At 42.5% G+C, this 19,682-nt stretch overlaps 1 protein-coding gene across 1 annotated transcript in view; it reads left to right on the top strand.

Annotated features, from left to right (window-relative positions):
- The window catches only part of VPS13B (vacuolar protein sorting 13 homolog B), a 5,424,989-nt gene that overhangs the window by 35,316 nt on the left and 5,369,991 nt on the right, over positions 1–19,682 (top strand). Inside the window, exon 3 of the mRNA XM_044065647.1 lies at positions 13,114–13,257. Within this exon, the coding sequence (XP_043921582.1) occupies positions 13,114–13,257 (144 nt within the window). The remainder of the gene's footprint in view (positions 1–13,113; positions 13,258–19,682) is intronic.

Raw genomic sequence — 19,682 nt, 5'->3', positions numbered from 1 at the left:
GTGCAGGCAGTACAGAATCGACATTAAAAGTTTATTGCATCAATGTGCAAAATAAAGGGTTATTAGATAAAATAGATGTGGGGAAGGCATGATTAAAAGGAATGAAACTGACCAATTTGCAAAGGCAATGCTTACCACTTAATACAAGCAATAATTTGAAAACTGGATGACACGAGTTGTTGTCTTGACACTAGAGCATGTGTAAGTGCACTGGAGAGGGAGCTGATGGAGATTGTCCCAAAAGGGTCTGGATTTGTTAATGTTTGCCACCGGGGAAGGAGGGAAGAGACTGTAAAGCCACACTTTATAAAGCAAAAACACTCCTACCTTGGAAGTACAAGAATATGACAACTATGTATATAGTTGTTGTTTAAAATAAGGTCATTTTTTTTATATAACAATAATGTGATGGTTGTACACTGGTTGGAGTTAAACTAGCGCAAAAGCGTATCTGAGCTGAAAGAGAAACTTTGCATAATAAACAACATAAGAATAAAATCACAAAATTACAAGAGGACCGATAATGGAAAGGGGACTAAACAACCGAGGATGAATAAATTACATCACAAATCGGGGTTAGGGGAAGGAGGAGAAACACTGTGATTCAGGCAAGAAGTCTAGAAGAAGCCCAACAGAAACTAAAAGAGAACAAGGGAACAGCCGGGGCAATTAATTTATTGTTTCATGGAATATCAGTGGTCTAACCAATCCCATCATTTGAGCAAGAGTCCTGAATGAGGTAAAAAAGTGAGGATAGATTTGGTAGTGCTACAAGAAATGTGTTTAGGGGAAATTGAACATCGCAAACTATTGATAAGAGGATTTGAGATTATAGGAAATACCTACTATGAAGGTGGTACTAGTAGGAGAAGGTGTAGCGATAGTAAAACAAAAATACTTAGGGGTGAAGCTGGCAGGAAGCTTAAGAGGTAATTGTGGTAGATATGTAGCAGTCAAAGGAGTCTTGCAAAGATGCAGAGTCAATCTGGTGGCTTTATGTTTACCACATCATACTGCTGTTATGGGGTGCAGGTGAATTCTCTCTGACATTTTCCATTTCTGTGAGGGGATATTATTAATGGCTGGGGCTTGGAACATGATCTTTCATGAAAAAGAAATTAGAGGTTGAAATAAAAAGATGAAAAATTAACCAGAACAGAAAAGAAATGTGCAGGTTTACTGGGTCTAATAGATATACTAGACATGCAAAGATTTAGTAATTTGGAGAATTATGCCTATTATTCACCAAGACATCTGTGAAGGGCCGCAGTGGTGCAGCAGTTAGCATGATCGCCTCACAGCAAGAGGTTCTCCGGTTCGATTCTCGGCTGGAGCACCTTCTGTGCAGAGTCTGCATGCCCTCCCCGCGGTCAAATGAATTGAAAGACATGCAGGTAGCTGCAAGCGTGTGTGGGTGTGCCTTCTTTGAAGGTTGGGCGCCAGGCCGGCAACCCGACACTGTAAAAATTCACTGCCAATCATTAGAGGAACGGAGTTCTGCTGTGGTGACCCCTAACCTTGAAAAGACGAAAAAAGGATTTACCAAGACATCTGTGATTGTTGAAAAAAGGATTCACCAAGACATCTGTGATTGTCGGAAATATGTAGAATAGTGGTAAAGTACCAAAGAGCAGCACTCCTTCCTCAACTGAAGAACCGTGCAGTCCAAGCAACTAATCCAACAAGAAATAAGACCAAAACGTTCAACATCCACAAGTTTAATAAAACGCAAAGCTTTAGAGTAACTAACTCTTTTTCAATGCATTAAAAAAGAGTTTGTTACTAAAAAGCTTTGCATTTTATTAAACTTGTGGATGTTGAACGTTTTGGTCTTATTACTTGACGTAAAATAGTGGTAACCGGATAACAAAAAAAGAGAGAGTCACTAACAAAAAGGTGAGCCCAAGCAGAATATCTGATCACACATGTATACTTGCAACCATAATCTTAACCCAAGAACCTATAGGTTTGAAATATTGGCATTTTCCAACATATTTGACAGTAGAAGTATTTAGGAGGAAGATGAAAAGAAATTTTAGTACAAAAATTGGCCATGTTAGTGGTAGATCCAGAAATAATGAGATGATTTTAAAACAGACTTAAAGGTAGAATTACAACAAATTTTCAATCTTTTACAGTGTAAGAAGAGGGAAAGATAGAGAGAACATTAGACAAAGAGCTTTGAAACCAAGACTATGAAAGAATACTTTTCAAAAGACAATGGTTTTGGGTCTGCTCCATAAAAATATTCCTCAGTCCATCCGAGTGCTTGCAGGTAGGCTGAAGCAACATAAGGTCATATCTCTGGAACCATAAATGACAAACTGCTAAGCACAAATTATTTTTACAGTGGTAATGTTTATAGGTTCTAGGTCTTAAACTAAATTTTATAAGTCACATTTGTAATATTTTGTAAAAATCTTAGAATCTATCTCAGCAACCAATCAAGTTACACACATACTGTCAGCAGCATTTTATTCATCAAAAAAGGAAGCCAATCTGGTGGTCCCTGCTATAAACAAACTATACAACAGAAGGAAGAAACTGTTGCAGAAAAGAGGAAAATCCCAGGATGCAAAAAACCTCCTCACCAGCCTCAGTAAGAAGCTGAGATCCCTCATAAAATCCTCAAAAGCTAGTTACGAAAATAAAATTGACAAAGATTCCAAAGAAACCACAAGGCATTCTATAGTTATGTCAAGAGTCTAAATGGCAATGCTCAGATCTTCTCTGAGCTACCACAGAATCGCATTAAATATACTGATCCCAAGGATATTGCCAGTATCCTGGCAGATCGATTTAGTGCCAACTTCACCTCCCTCTCACCCCCTAAAGGGCCCATCTCAATACCAAAAGATTGCCAAATTCCGGTAATCACGGCCACACAGGTAGAAACCGCACTCTCCAAAGCTAAGAATACAGCATCCATGGGACCAGATGACATCCCAGGCTGTGTACTACATGAACTACAAAATGAACTGGCACCTCACCTAAGTGTCATGTTTAATCATAGCCTCAGGCTTCGTGCCCACTGAGTGGCACAAAGCTACAGTTATCCCACTCCACAAGGGGGGATCCACCTTGGATCCCGGGAACTACCGTCCCAACAGTCTGACAAGCCTGATCTGCAAGGGCATGGAACGCATTGTCATGGAACTTATAAACAAAGACATTGGCAACCTTCAAACACTGGACCCCACCCAGTTTGGGTTTGTGAAGGGCTTATCTTGTCTCCTGAATCTGATTGACTTCTTCAAATCAGTCTCCAGAGCTGTGGACGAGGGTAAGACGGTCCACACAGCCTATCTGGACCTCGCCAAGGCCTTCAACACCATCCCCCATTCTGGAATCGTAGATAAACTTACTAAGCTGGGCATAAATCCCTACGTCACCTGATGGGTTGCCAACTGGCTTACTGACAGAACCTAGACTGTAAAAGTAGCCGACTCCAAATCCAACTCCAGACAAGTGACAAGTGGAGTACCTCAGGGTTCAGTCCTGGGACCACTCTTGTTTGGCATCTACTTCTCTGAAGTACAGGCCAACACTAAGGGACTCTGGCTAGCAAAGTTTGCAGATGACTTCATACTGGGAGCCATTATTGAATACCCAAATGATGTGGATATTCTACAAAAGGGCCTTACTGAAACGGATGCCTGGTGCTAGAGCCATGGGCTCAAGCTTAATGCCAAGAAATGTATAGTTATCCACTTTGGAAAAAAAAACATGTACCCATGAATTACCACATTGGTGGCAGTACACTAAACATCGAAAATGTGATGAGAGACTTAGGGACACAGGTGGACAGTGGTCTCACTTTTGATAACCACATCGCCACAACAGTCAGGAAATCCTTCTATGTGGCACACCTCATCACTAAAGGTTTTTCATCCAGAAAAAAGGAGGTCATTGTCCCACTGTACTCATCCCTCATTAGACCCATTATAGAGTATAATGCCCCGTTTGGTTATGTACCTCACAAGACATCTGCAACAGCTGGAAAGGCCACAGAAATACCTCACTAAAAGAATCACAGGCCTAAAGCAAATGGCATATGCTGACAGTCTAAAAAGACTCCAGCTATACTCTGTGGCATATCGTCTACTCAGAGGCAGCCTTTGCTTAACAAACAAGGCCATGTCAAACCCTGAGCTGTTGGATATGCTCCACTTTAAGAAATCCTAATCCCTCAGAGCCACACGCTCCAGGGATCTAAACCTTGTCATCACAATGAACAAAACATGCTGGAGGGATAGGTTCCTGACCCAGAGACTTCCCATACTCTGGAATAGACTGCCCATACATGTCAAGCAGAGTGCCTCCTTGGCCCTCTTCAAAAGGAGCCTTGATGATTGGATGGGAGATAGGAAATTCACCCCAGGGATCATGTGAGTCGCCCTGCTAGACAGGGGTCCAGAGAAGTAAATATTGTGGGAAGAAATATCCAGGGAATTGTTATGGCTAGGCTTGTATAGGCCCTAGGGCCGATAGCCTAGTACCAAACTATGAACAAAAAGTTGAGATTTCTCATCAAATCCTCTAAAGTTAGCTATGAAAACAGAATTGCAGCAGATAGTAAAGACAATCACAAGGCCTTCTATAGTTATGTAAAGAAACTCCACGGCAATGCTTAGATTTGCTCTGAGCTACTGCACAATGGTACCTCCTATACTGAGCCAACAGATATTGCCAATATACTGGCCGACAGATTCAGTGCCAACCCCCCCCCCCCCCCCAAAGGACCAATCACAATATCAGTAGGTTGCCAGGCACCCAGTATTACTGATCCACAGGTTAAAACCGCACTGTCCAAGGCCAAGAATACAGCTTCTGTGGGACCTGACAATATCCCTGACTGTGTTCTACATGAACTACAGAGTGAACTTACACCTCACCTGGGTGCCCTTTTCCGTCACAGCCTCACCTCAGGCTTTGTCCCTACTGAATGACACACTGCTATAGTCAACCCTCTCCAAAAAGGAGGAGCAACTACAGGCCCTAGGAACTATCGCCCCATTAGTCTGACAAGTCTGATATGCAAAGCTATGGAACGCATCATCATGGACCTGATAAACAAGGATATAGGGAATCTCCAAACTCTGCATCCAACACAGTTTGGTTTTGTGAAGGGTAGATCATGCCTGCTCAACTTGGTCGACTTCTTTGAGTCAGTCACCAGAGCTGTGGATGAAGGCAAGGTGGTTCATACAGCCTACCTCGATCTGGCCAAGGCCTTTGATACCATTCCCCACTGAGGAATCATAGAAAAACTCACTAAGCTAGGTATCCACCCCTATATCACTAGGTGGGTTGCAAACTGGCACACAGAACCCACAGTGTGAAAGTAGCTGACTCCAACTCAGACTGCCGACCCAGTCACAAGTGGAGTCCCACAGGAATCTGTCCTGGGTCCTCTCCTGTTTGGTATCTACTTCTCAGAAGTCCATTCCAACACGAAGGGACTCTCGCTGACAAAGTTCACAGACGATTGCAAGTTGGGAGTCATTATTAACTCCCCAAGTGATGTTGACATCCTACAGAAAGGCCTCACTGTGACCAACGACTTGTGTCAGAACCATGGCCTTAAGCTCAATGCCAAAAAGTGTCATCATCCCCTTTGGGAAAAACCCGGTTCCCGTGAACTACCACATCGATGGTCGTCCACTGAACACAGAAGGCGTTATAAGAGATCTGAGAACACAGGTTGTCAGCAACCTCTCTTTTGACCACCACACTGCCACTGTGGTGAGAAAGTCCTTCTATGTGGCACAACTCATTGCTAAGGGTTTTGCATCCAGGAAGAAAGATGTCAGTCTCCCTCTACTCTTTCCTCATTAGGCCAGTCATCGAGTACAATGCCCCATTTGGCATGTACCTCACTAGACACAGGCAACAACTGGAGAGGCCGCAAAAGTACCTCACAAAGAGGATCCTAGGCCTTAAACACTTGTCCTATATGGACAGACTCAAAAAGTTCCAACTATTCTCTGTCTTATATAGCCTTAGAGGCGATCTCTGCTTGACCTATAAAGCTCTATTAGAAATGCTACATCAAAAGAAATCCCAATCCCTCCGCACCACACGCTCCAGAGACGTCCACCTCATTACCACAATCAACAGAATGTGCTGGAGGGACAGGTTCATAACCCAGAGTCTACCCATGCTATGGAATAGACTTCCCATACATGTCAAACAGAGCACCTCACTGGCCCTCTTCCAGAGAAATATTGATGAGTGGATGGGAAATAGAAAATTCATCCCGGGATCACTCCAGTGGCTCTACTCGACAGAGGCACAGGAAACTATGGTCGGGAGGCATGATGCCAGGGTAATCCTATGGACTAGGCTTGTAAAGGCTCTAGGGCCATTAGCCTAGCCTAGTACACACCTATGAACCTATTTTTAAATAGTTATATTGTGAGGTTTTTTTAAGTTTTTAGAAAAGATTGTACATGCTGATCAGTTATACAGTGTTATATATTTATTGGTGTTCCAACAATTAAGATGTCCACGGACTCAGTGATCAAAATCCAAAAAGAGGCAAACACGCTGAACGCTAATGAGCAAAATGAAAATTTTATTTAAGCCAAACAGTGAAGCTTTTAGTCCGCGCTCTGCACCAACTTCATCAGAATAAACAAACTTGCGCCATTGGCTGTTAAAAACGGAGCCTTTTAAAACAGTTCAGAAATGCTTACTGTTTATTAGATCCACTTATTTGACAACAAAATAAAAACATGAAAAAAAGACCAAATACTGTTTTTTTCATTTTTTCATGTTTTTATTTTGTTGTCAAATAAGTGGATCTAATAAACAGTAAGCCTTTCTGAACTGTTTTAAAAGGCTCCGTTTTTAACAGCCGGTGTTACCAGCTTGCTGTATTTCCTGGTTCGTTTAAGTGATTTGGTGAAACTTGCGCCATTGCACTGATTCCCTTAATATACAATGACTTAAAAGTTAGTTATTATGTTATCATGTTTTTAGCCCATGGGTTCCTGCTCAACCTAGCAACATGTTTTGGTCTTGTTATAGTTGAGCTGGGCAATGTTGTCCTATCTGTTAACCTCCTTGGTTTACATTTTATACATTTTATGTAGTTTTTAATGTTTTACAAGTTATAGTCTACATTTATTGATGAACGGGTTTTACCTTCGTGGTTAGAATCAAATTGACAGTATTTTTGATGCATATACACATACTTTACATATTTTTTATTATTAGTTTAAATTATTAGATTTACCTTAAATATCATCTTTGTTTGCATTAATATGTTATTTGTAGTATTTTTAGATATTCCTGATGTTAGCTAAGATATATATTTTCTAGTTTAGGGAATAGTTTTAATGTTATTGTCCTTATTGCTTGTATCGACGCCTTTAATCTGAATGGAGGGAGGGGGGGGGGCGTGTTTTTTAGGTAATTTTTTTTAGGTCATTGTATATTAAGGGAATCAGTGCAATGGCACAAGTTTGTTTATTCTGATGAAGTTGGTGCAGAGCACAGACGAAAAGCTTCGTTGCTTGGCTTAAATAAAACTTTTCATTTTGCTCATTAGCGTTTAGCGTGTTTGCCTCTTTTTGGATTTTGATCACTGAGTCCGTGGATATCGCTGGTGTGGTTGTGAGTTAGCGGTGGTTTTTTTCAAGTTTGTCTTTTCGTTTTTTTGGGCAGTTCAACAATTAAGATGTGATATCAGCAAACAGTTGACTTAAATTATTCATTGTAAAATGAAAGAATGAGAGTGGGTAAAGGGAGGGGTAGAAGCAATAATATATTAATACAGCAAGTAAAACTATTTTTCCTATTTTGTATTATACGTTTTTAGTATTATTGATTGGTTTTATTTTATTTGTATTTTTCATGTATGTTTTTGTGTCTTTGTCTCTCTAAAAGTTAATTATTGTGTTCCTGCATTTTTATCAATTTGTGGAGATGTAAATACCTGTTGGTCTTTGTGGTTTTATGGTCTGATGAAGCCCTACTGGGTGAAAGCGCTTGCCTGTATTATTGGCTTGGAATAAATTGCTTGTTACACCTTTTTAGATGACATTTGGATTCTTCAGCCTTGCTTTGCTCCGTTACCCTGTGGTTTTACTTGTTATATTTGTAGGATTGCTGTTGGAACTTGGAGCGTTTACCCTCTGCAAGTTTTTACTCTTCATTTTGTTTAAGAATATATTAATGGTAAACAGTGGCTCAGTTGCCAGCATATAAAATGATGCACCATGCATAAGGACTGCATCAATTGTAAATAGTGAAAATGGTGGTGCTGCGGTAGCGTTGTCGCCTCACAGTAAGACGTTGTCCTGTTCAATTCTTAGCTAGAGCGTCTTCTGTGTGGAGACATGCGTGAATGGGCGTACCTTCGTTGAAGGTTGTGTCAGGGCCGGCAACTCGGCACGTAAAATCTACTGCCAATCATTAGCGGACCGGAGTTCCACTGTGGCGACCCCTAACTGGGAAAAGCCGAAAGACACAACAACATTGATAATCTGCCTATACCTATACATTCAATGTTTCAGATTTTTTATGAAAGGTAATTGATATGTAGTCTGCCTAGCTGTCAAAGCCACAATATGCATTTCTAAGAGTGCTGAGTGCAATATGCATTTCTAAGAGAGAGAAATGCATGGAACATGCATAAGAAAGACTTGCAAAAGGGCCACAAGAATTTGATAACTGCACGGAAGCTTAATAAAAATATTTAGTTGTCCTTAGTGTTATGATAGGAGACTGTATTTAACTAATTAAAGTTTTGTAAAGTCTAGCTTGTGGTCTCGGAACGTATTGTCCAGAAAAGAATTTTCCGGCTGCTCAAGGACACATTTTCCTATAAAGCTATGGGGGTATTGGATGTTTTTTCTATCTCCTGTCACCCATATGCAGCATCTTACTTGTAAAAGACCTGAGCCACTTGCCCCTGAACGTTTGAACTTCTGTCCATGATACTATCTGACTTTAGGAATCATGGGAAATGTTCTTCCTCTCCATAGAAACAGAACAATTGGTATTTTTCAGTTACTGATTGAGTGTATTTTTGTGTAGAATAGAGTGCATATGTTTGCTAGAGTTTATTATCTTTCAATACGAAAGACCTAGTTACGTCTATACGAATAAGAAGTGCTTGAAAAGAATATTATGTGGGCCACGACTTAAGTCGTGAACCAATGAGGTCAGAAGATGGAGTGGAATTTGGTACACACCCGTGTGGGAAGTATAGGTTCTGTGACTTTCTTGACAGTACAGGGAGGTTTACACACCCTGATACAGGGAGGGTGTATACGTTCAGATTGACAGCACATTGTAGCACTATTAATTTAGTGTACTTAGCCACCTGTGCATTATGTGGCTGTTTCTATCTAGGGATGACGACACATAGATTACGTGATCGTATGAGAGAACATCTCTAGGCAAATAGATACCAATGCCCTGGTGAAGCACACCATGAATTGTGGCAATGAGCATCATTTTAAGTTCTTAGTGGTAGATGTGGTTAAGTCCAGTATCAGAGGGGGTGGCATTAAGAATAAAGTTGAAGTCAAGGAACTTGAATGGGTAATTAGGCTGCAAGCCAACGTTGGTAAGGGCATTAATGATAACATTTGCATTAAACCAGTACTAATGGATAGAGGCATTAGATAACAGTGGCTAGATAATTATGCACTTTATCATGTAGCCTATGTATTCTGAATGATTTTTTAGATAATGTTTTTATAATATGTATATGCATTTTTTTTAGATAGACCCAGGTACTAGGTAAATGTTTTTGATATCTTCTTTGATATGTATTCATTATTTTTGTAGCCTATATGTACTACTAGATGAAGGTATTAGGTGTAAGATGCTTTCCATGTAGTTTTACATTTTGGGTTTACTTAGGGTCAATGAATTTGGCTATGTGCCTTTAAGCTAATTAGTTTGTTAATTGATTGATTACCCAGATTGAAGGTATATAAACTGCACATTTTGATGCAAGTTTTGGCTGATGAAGTAGCCTTAAGCTACGAAAGAGCTTACTTTGGATTAAACAAATGTTTTTAGTAGCCGTGGTCTGGAGCCTCCTTTGTTGCTTCTACATTGTATTTCTAATTTTGGCGGAACAGTTTGCCTGCACCACTTTATTGGTATTTGCTTGTTTTCCATATGTTTACTGTTTAACTGCCTTATGGTGTTCTGATCATCCACAGTTTTTAATCAGAATCACATTTATTGGCCAAGTATACACGCATACAAGGAATTTGACTCCAGTTTCAGTGATTCTCCAAGTATGGGTTACATAAACGACATACAAACAGCTATTAAGAACAAGACAAATGACATGTATGCAACTATTAAGAACGAAACAAAAAGTAAATATACATATACCAATGCATACATACAAGGTGCAAAGTGCAACTCAATGCAATAAATACTGAAATAAACTCTGAAAGAAACAAGTATTAACAATATGTAAACAATACTGTAGAATCCTCGAAGGCTTGGGAAAAAGAATACCTCCGCTTAATAAGCTGAGTTAACCATTTATGAACTTGATGGTCTGTGGACAATATTGTTCTTATATCTGCTTGTTGGTGCATATTAATCTATAAAGCCTGGCTGATGGTAATAGTTCAAAAAGATGATGGCCTGGATGTGAAGGGTCGATGATGATTTACCCTGCCCTTTTCATGACCCTGGAATAGTACAGGTCCTGTAAGGAGGGCAAACTAGCACCAATGATATTTTCGGCAGACATGACTATTCGACGTAACCTATTTTTGTCATGATTAGACAGTGATCCAAACCACACTGTTATGGATGAATTGAGAACAGACTCAATGACTGCTGTAAAGAACTGAATCAACAGTTCCTGTGAGAGGTTGAACTTCCTCAGCTGTCGCAGAAAATACATTCACTGTTGTGCCTTTTTTCTGATGGACCCTACATTGGTCACCCACTTCAAATCCTGCAAGATTATAGATCACAAAAACTTGAAGGATTCCACAACTGACACAGCAGTATTAAATATACAAAGAGGGGGGGATAATATTATAGTGCCACTCCTAAAGTCCACTGTCATCTCCACAGTATAATGAGTGTTTAGTTCCAGATTATTCTGACTACACCAAAGGGCCAGCTGCTCAAGCTGCCATCTGTATGCAGACTTATCACCATTCCTGATGAGCCCGATGATGGTTGTATTGTCTCTGTATTTAATAAGTTTGACAGAGGGGTCCATAGAGGTGCAGTCATTAGTTTAGAGGGAGAACAGCAGTGGGGAGAGCACACATCCCTGGAGGGCACCTGTATTGCTCATGCAATAGCTAGATGTAAATTTCCCCAGTTTCACCTGCTGTTTCCTATTAGTTAGAAAATTGGTGTTGTATTGACAGGTTGTAACAGGAACGGAAAGCTGGGAGAGTTTCAAGTGAAGAAGTTCTGGAATTACTGTATTAAATACAGAGCTGAAGTCCACAAACAGCATCCTTGCATATATCCCTGGGTTGTCAAGGTGTTGCAAGATATAGTGCATCCCCATATTAACTGCAGTGTAGGGGGATGGTTTCCTGTAGTTTGTAATGTTTTGTAGACCTTTCCACACTGATGCAGGATCATTGGCTAAAAAACTGTTAAATGTTTGTGTTTTGTGGGCACTAATGAAGTAGGTGTCAGATCAGGTTAACTTGGCTCCTTTTTGCCTTTTCCATGCTTGGTTCTGGTTTGGGTGGTCTAGTTTCCTTTGAGATCTGCTTCCTGGTCTTAACTGAGTACATCCCCCATGTTTTTTTTTTTTTTTTTAAACCACCACTGTACTCATGTGATCCACCTGATAGCTGCCCTATCAGCACTTTGTGATGTCCCCTCCTCTGGGCCAGTGATCAAGGAGCCTCAATCCTCACCACTGACACTGGTGGGGACTGCTCACTTAGAGAGAAAAACACACACACACACACACACACACACACACACACACACACACACACACACACACACACACACACACACAAACAAACACTATATTTTCAGGTGCAGCACAGTTTCCCTTAAGAGCACATGGGGAATGCACACTCCAGTCCTGGGGCTGGATTTCCTCTCCAGGGCCCAAATAAGACTCTACACTGACCACCTCAGAGTTGAGTCCTCAGCCAGGTGTTCCAAGACAAGTCCTCCACCACCCTCTGTGTGAAATCAGTGCTCTGTGTCCCCTTTCACGTGGCTGACACACACACACTCTGAGATTTGATTTTTACACGTGTATACACACACACACACACACACACACACACACACACACACACACACACACACACACACACACCTGGGAAAGGCTGGCACAGATTTACCCAGTATGCCACATCCACCCAGACTGTAAGGTAGATACTGCCACCAGAACACCCAAAAGCCAGCTACTCTAAGGCTCTTACCAGGGTGCCCAATTATACTTGGTAAAATTAATACTTATACAAAAACAGCGAGCCTTTCAGGAATGTGAAGCCACAGTGCCACTAAATAAATGTAAGTGCTCTCAAAGGTTAAAATATTTTTAAAAGACCAGCCACAACGAAAGGTTTAGATATATTTAATAAAATATAAATATGACAACACTGAATATCTATTCACAATAAAAAACACAGTTTCAATTCACAGGAAATGTGAAAACAGCACAGATGGAAAGATTCAGACAAATTCAGAAAAACAGTATTTAACTAATCTCACTATAATTTCCTAACTGACTGAAGAATTACTGTTCCCTAGTTAAGTTACTTACTAAAACAAGGCAAGATGAAATGGGTGAGTGGTCTTGTCAGTTCCAAAACAGAGTGCTGCATGCCTCTATAACATCTCTCACTAGTATCTAAATACAAATTCAGTGCTGGCTACAGAATATCACATCTGGTCACCTGACTCTGTGGTTCCCACAATAGCCCCTCACTAGAAACTGAGCCAGGATTTGGCACAGATGTGTCACAATAGACACATTGGTAAGGCTTAATGCAGCATCTGGAAGCTGTAAAACAATTCCAACACTTCTACCATTGCTGCAGAGAGGCTTTTCATTTATAGACATTGCATCTGGTTTTGGTTATGCATTTTGATGTAGTATGTGCTCATTTTAATATTTCTTTATTTCAGGAATTAAAGCTACCATTTACATTCCTGAGTGGACATATTCATGAACTGCGTATCCATGTACCATGGACAAAACTAGGTTCAGAAGCTGTTATCATTACCATCAACACCATGGAATGCATATTGAAGTTAAAGGATGGAGCACAGGTTAGTGTTAAATGTTCTGTCAAAGCGGTTTTGTTTTAGCTTGCCACTGAATTTGCTCTTGTGTTACATTAAATGGTAGTTGTTTTTCAGTTTATTTTCCTATGTTTGTTTTAAACAGCAGGTATATTTAGGAGATGGTAATTTGCCTGGTAGTACATTGTAACAGCCAATAGAAGGTTTTGATTCATTCTTCTGTGTGTAGGGGTTGCCACCTTTTCATATGCTCAAAGTGAGACATTTTTATGGAAATGTGAGATTTTGTCAGATGAACCATACCCATAACCAGTGTGAAAGACTTTTTGCCAAAATAAAAGCTTGTAGTATTTAACTATTTTATACTGTATTGTATAATATTTCCGTGTTTGAGATGCAGAATTGCCTTGTGGAAGTGTTGAAGGAAACTTAAGTACTTTTGCATAAAATATCAGGACATTTGTCATTTTTTAAATTTTTTTTTCACGAGGCACAACTTCCCAAATACAGGGCATCCTATGTATAGAGACAGGTGATAACCATAGACTGTGAGCTTATTGAAAGAGATAATGATTTTAATGTGTAACATGTCAGTAACTTGTAACTTAAGATAAGCAGTACCAGTGTAAAACCTGCTATGTAGATACCATATTTCTGCTTAATAAATTCAGTAAATGGAGACTTCTTCAGGAGAAAGACACATTTTCTCAGATGTTTATCTATACTGCATGATGCTACTACAGACCTTGGGGAGGAAAGAGACTCTTAAGCTATATCTCTAAGGCCAGAAAAAAAAAACTTGTAAAGGTTTAGGCTCCATCTTTGGGTTATTGAAGAATCCCAGGAGCTGCACAGTGAGTTGAGTGACATGATAGTGCTGGTTCCCATGCCCATTGATTGTAGTCTTTTTAGTAATAATTTTGGTCAGGTTACATATGTTCTCATTTTGGTAACCAACCCATGCCTTTCACTGATAAGCTGGTTTAGAAGTGGATACCTCCTATGCACATTAACACCTTAGACTTGATGAAGGGGCGGTAGCAGGTGCCTGTTGTAGAGAGGACAAAGAAAAATTAGTACTCATTTCTATGTTCTAAAACGTTTCTAGATTGTATAGAGCCCCTGCAACCTTCCCAGAAATTAAGTTTTTGCAGCAGCTTGCCCATTAATATTTTGGTTTGCTTCACTTTATTTAAATTATATACTTATCTGTAATCAAGACAGGCCTTTGCACTTGACCATCTGACCCTGATCTGACTAGTTAATACTTTAGGTTTATCCCACACTTTGCTGCTTTTAACTTCTTTGCTGATGCACCTGGCAAGGGCATTTTGCCCTCTACTTATGAGGTGAACTATTGTGAAGGAAAGGATTTTCCCTAACTTGAAAGGCTGTTATCACCCCAAATTTTAGAAAGGAGTTTGGTGCACACAGATGTCTCTAATGCTGGGGTAGACGCTTTTTGGTCCCACATAGTCAAGAAAGAGCAACTCTCTGTATTGTACTTGTTTCTTAACATGTAGCTTTCTGATGTGGAATGTCATTACTTAGCTATGGCTTCATCAGTAGGTCGACCTGGAGTCCATCCATTGTTACTTCTTCACCGTTTGTGCTTCTTTCCAGTGGCTATATTGAAACTAGGTGACTGATGGCTGTAGAGCTGTTTGTGTTTACATTTCGCCATTGCTCTGGGCTGACCAATGACATTACTGATGCTGGCATGCTTCTTGCTCCTCTTGTTTTTTTCTTTTAGCTGCATTTGCTCATTGTCCTTCTTCTGAGATAGGGGTTATGTAATATGGAGGGGGTCGAGACACTCCAGGGCTCGGCATGGCTTATGGCTTACAGAAGGCTAAATGTTTTTTGAATGACTCACTTGATCTGCAGGCTGACTAGTATACTAGTATCACTTTTTCCCAGTCTTCTGAATGTAGGTAAGCATTTCACTCCTGTGGTGAGATTAAGTGCACTGGAAGCACCAAACACTTCTGAAAAGAAAAACATTGAAGAATCCTGCTCTGCATGGTAATTGCTGCTGAACTGAGTGAGGCCTTAATCTTGCAGTTGTTTGGAAATACTGAACAATTACTCCAAAGTACTAGAGTCAGCGGTTAAACATTCATCACAGATGTTGTGTCTGTAAAAACATTTGGATTGAAGCTACTGGACAAAACTTATTTTCTTGTCCTTTCTGAACTGAAGCTTAAACTTTCATGAATTTCTTTGTCATTCTGAAATCAAGGATGTTAAGTTGTCAATCTCGCCTTCATTCTTGCTTAATGGGTTCGGAGCCGATCCTCGGCTCCGACTCGGCACTTTGCTAAGCTCGAGAGTCACTTTTACCAGCTCGAGGCAGCCCCATATCCCATGATGCAAGGCGGTAAGTACCCTGATCTCGTTTGCCGCTTCGCTGATGAGGTCCTCCTTTTACCAGCTCCTGTTAAGTGTTTAAAATAATACTATTTTTGCCCCTTTTTTACCTTAAAACTTTATATTTAACGTTTTTAGTTTAGATTAAGTCCCTTTCTGACTAGAAATTCCCTCACTCCTTAATTTTTTTAGTCAGGCCTTCTCCCCTCCCCCCCTTGTTAGGGTGTGTGTGTGAGAGGTTAGTTATCTTATTATTTTTTTTGGGATAACTGGTTCTTGGGACTGTGTTGTGTGTGTTTTTGCAACCATGTCCAAGGAAAGGGTCTCAGGCTTTAAGAAGTGTGACTCGTGCTGTCAGAAGATGTCTCTGACAGACAGTCACACTTCTTGCTTATACTGCCTGGGACCTCTCCACCTGCAGGACTCCTGTGCAATTTGTCATTCCTTTAGCCAGAGAGTCCTGCAGGAGAGGAGAAACAAATTGATTTTAAGGGGCCTACTTAAACCGGAGGGCTCTCCAGCTAAGTCGGCTCCGAGTAAGACTTCCAAGTCTTCCAAGGCCCAGGCTTCTGTGTCTAAGCCTGCGGCCTCGGTTCCGACTCTTTCAGAGTTGAGATCGGCTCCGGCTGGAGCCGATCCTGGTTTGCACAAACCGATACTGGTTCGGTCACATCGGTGTCTGCTCCGATTGGTTCCGACCACCATGTGGCTCAGGCTTCGGTGTCGGTGCCGACCGGCTCCGACACCCTTACCTTTATGTCTGTATCGGCTCCGGCCGGAGCCGATGCATCGAGACCTTCTGTCGGTGCCGAAAAGTCTTCGGCTCCGACTGCATCCATGGTTTCGTCGGCTCCGATGGTTCCTTCGAGGAAGAGGTCCAGGTCCCCTTCCTTGGAACCGATACTCTCGGCTCCGGCCTCACCTCTCCTCTCGGAACGGAGCCATCGGAGCCGATCATCTAGGTCATCCAGGCTTTCTGACCATGATTTAGAGAGGGTGGTCAGTAGATTATTAAAATCACAGGCACTTGCCCAGATGCTACATAGTCCGTCTCAACAGATGACTATTAGTCCACACCCCCTTGTAGTTCCTCCTTCGACTCTACCTCAGAGTTTGGAGCTGGAGTCTTCGGGAATAGTTTCTGCTATGGCTGAGGGACAGATACCACCCCCTTCTGCTCCCTCAGCCTCTACTCTTATCTCCTCTTCGAGACCTTCCTTAGAGGGATTCGGTGGTCGGGCTTCCTGGTCTCCTCCGAGGGGTGAGTGGCATCGGACCCTTGTCCGACCCCACTCTTCCCTTGGAGCCTCGGCCTTGGTGAGCTCGGCCCGACATCTGCCTCGAGCCTTCCTTCGGTGGGCCCTGGAGTTCCGGTTTCTTGAACGGGTTCTCTCGGACCTCCTGGGAGGGGAGCCTTCGAGGTGATGAAGAGTGTGCTGGCCACTGGACTCAGCCAGCAGTCTGTTCCCTTAGCTCCTCCCTCTACGGTGCCTGTCGATATCTCTGCCATCTCTCTTGCTCCCGGACCCAGAGATCCTCCGCCTCAGGTTTCCCCACTGGGAAGAACCCCCTCTTCCGAGGATTCTCCTGATCAGTCAGGGGATCCTCCGCGCAAGAGGACTTGTAAGAGGAAACACGTAGACTCCCCCGAGTCTATCACTTCAGATACCGACTTAGATGAGTCGGAGGGATCCCCAAGATCCCCCTCTGAGGATGTCTCATTTTCAGACATTCTAGAACTCTTTAAACAGAGGGGAAACTGGCCCTCCAATAATCCCTCTGAGGATGAGTCGGTATACCTGGAGGGGTTTGGATCTCGGTCTTCACCTCCTGGGTGTCTCCGCCTTTCGACCCCCTTATGCAGGTTATTGCTCGAAAGGCGTGGGCTGCTCCTGACTCTGTAGAGCCAGTTCCTAGGAGGCCTTCTAAATTTATTACTGCCCCTTCGGACAAGCAATTCCTTACGAAAGGTGTCCCTGCTGATGCCATGGTGGTGGCGGCTGCCACTAAGAAGGAACTTGCAGATCCTTCCATACCTGTCCATCCTCCTAATAAGGACTCTAGGACCATGGATAGGTATGGTAAGCGGATGTTTTCTTCAGCGACCTTTGCTATGCGCTCGCTGAACTACTTATGTCACTTCACCAGACTCCAAAGGGACATCCTTAAGGAGCTAGATGAAGTAGTACAGGATCCCACAGCTGCAGGGGCTTAAGAAAAAATTGCTTCGCAGCTAGGAACCCTTAATTCTATTGCTAACTCCTCCATGCGACTGATATCATATGCAGCAGATGGAGCGAGTAGGGCCGCAGGTACAGGTGTGGCTCTTAGACGCCAAGCCTGGATGCGGCTCTGTAATTTTGCAGATCCCTTTAAGGCGTCCTTCACAAACTCTCCCTTTGATGGGTCAGCTTTGTTTGGCCCTCAAGTGAAGGAAACATTGACCAGGTGTGAGCAGGACGGCAAGACTCTTTCTGCCGTAGGGGTCCGTTTTTACACCCCTTCTAGACCTTACCCTAAAGGACAGAAGGGTGGCAAAATGTGGTTCCGCAAATCCCAAGGAGTCACACCGGATACACGTGGTCAGTTTACCTCTAGAGGCAGAGGGGGTAACAATAACAGACGCCGCTCTAGAGGCAGAGGGGGTCCACAAAACCAGGGAAGCAGAGAGCCTCTCTCTGACAAGCCCTTTCAGCATCCCTGAGATGTTGCCCGACTGTCCATCCTTGGAGGCAGTCGGGGGAAGACTATCGCTGTACCCAGAAGCCTGGCGTTCCCTCACTCAAGATAGATGGGTACAGTCAATCATATCCGAGGGTTACAAAATTCCTTTCGAGGAAAGTCCCTTTTCTCACTCAAATTCCCTTCCAGATGTACCACCCGGTCTAAGGGAAATTGCAGAGTTAGAAGTATTCAAACTTCTACAAAAAAGAGCCATTCAGCCAGTTACAACAGACCATTCAGAGCCCGGAATCTACTCAAGGTTCTTTTTGGTCCCCAAAAAGACGGGAGACTGGAGACCAATATTGGATCTCAGCAGACTCAACAAGTCTGTGAGAAAGACAAGATTCCGAATGGTCACACTTCAGTCTATTCTGCCCTTCCTAGAGAAGGACAACTGGATGTGCTCAATAGACCTTCAGGATGCGTACTATCACATAAAAATTCACAGGCGCTCCAGAAGGTTTCTCCGCTTTCGGCTGGGGTCCAGTCACTTCCAATTCAGAGCCCTGCCCTTTGGTCTCACTACAGCCCCCAGAGTGTTCACCAAATGTATGGCAGTGGTCACGGTTCACCTGAGACGTCAAGGATTCCAGGTGTTTCCGTATCTAGACGACTGGCTCCTTTCAGCCACCACCAGGCATCAACTTCTTCAAGCCAGGGATTACACAATAAATCTTTGCACTCAATTGGGAATTTCGATCAACTACGAAAAATCCTTCTTATTGCCCTGCCAGTCTATTACTTTCATAGGCGCAAACTTAAACACTGTTCGGATGTCAGCTACCCTCACAAAACAAAGAATTTCAGACATTCAAAGTCACGTGAGGATCATTCTAGCCAGCAAGAAAGTACAGGCCAGAATGGTTCTAAAGGTGTTGGGCCTCATGGCTGCGGCCATTACCCTCCTTCCCCTGGCCCGCTTCTATATGCGCCTGCTTCAGTGGATGTTGTTCACTCAGTGGTCTTGCCAACAACTTCCGATGCGTCACCAAATATTGGTGACACAGATTTGCAAGAATCATCTTTCATGGTGGATTACTTCCCCTCAGATTCACCAAGGCAGACCCTTTGTACCCCCAGCCCCGGTAGCCACTGTCACTACGGACGCCACCCTGATCGGGTGGGGGGGGTCATTATCAGGTCAGGATGGTTCATGGGACGTGGCAACCGTTCGAATACCACCTGCACATAAATGTCCTAGAGATGAGAGCAGTGCTTTTAACGTTGCAAGCCCTCAACGACTTTCTTCCCTTGGGGTCAATTGCAGTACACACAGACAACATGTCTGTAGTATGGTATATCAACAAACAGGGCGGAACCAAGTCCTACCCCTTGTGTCGAGAAGCACTCAGACTTTG

The sequence above is a fragment of the Protopterus annectens genome, chromosome 3.part0 (genome assembly GCF_019279795.1).
Source record: "Protopterus annectens isolate FY-2018-M chromosome 3.part0, PAN1.0, whole genome shotgun sequence".
Taxonomy (NCBI): Eukaryota; Metazoa; Chordata; order Ceratodontiformes; family Protopteridae; genus Protopterus; species Protopterus annectens.
Note: the sequence above shows the minus strand (reverse complement) of the source record. Positions and strands in the feature narration are given on the sequence as shown.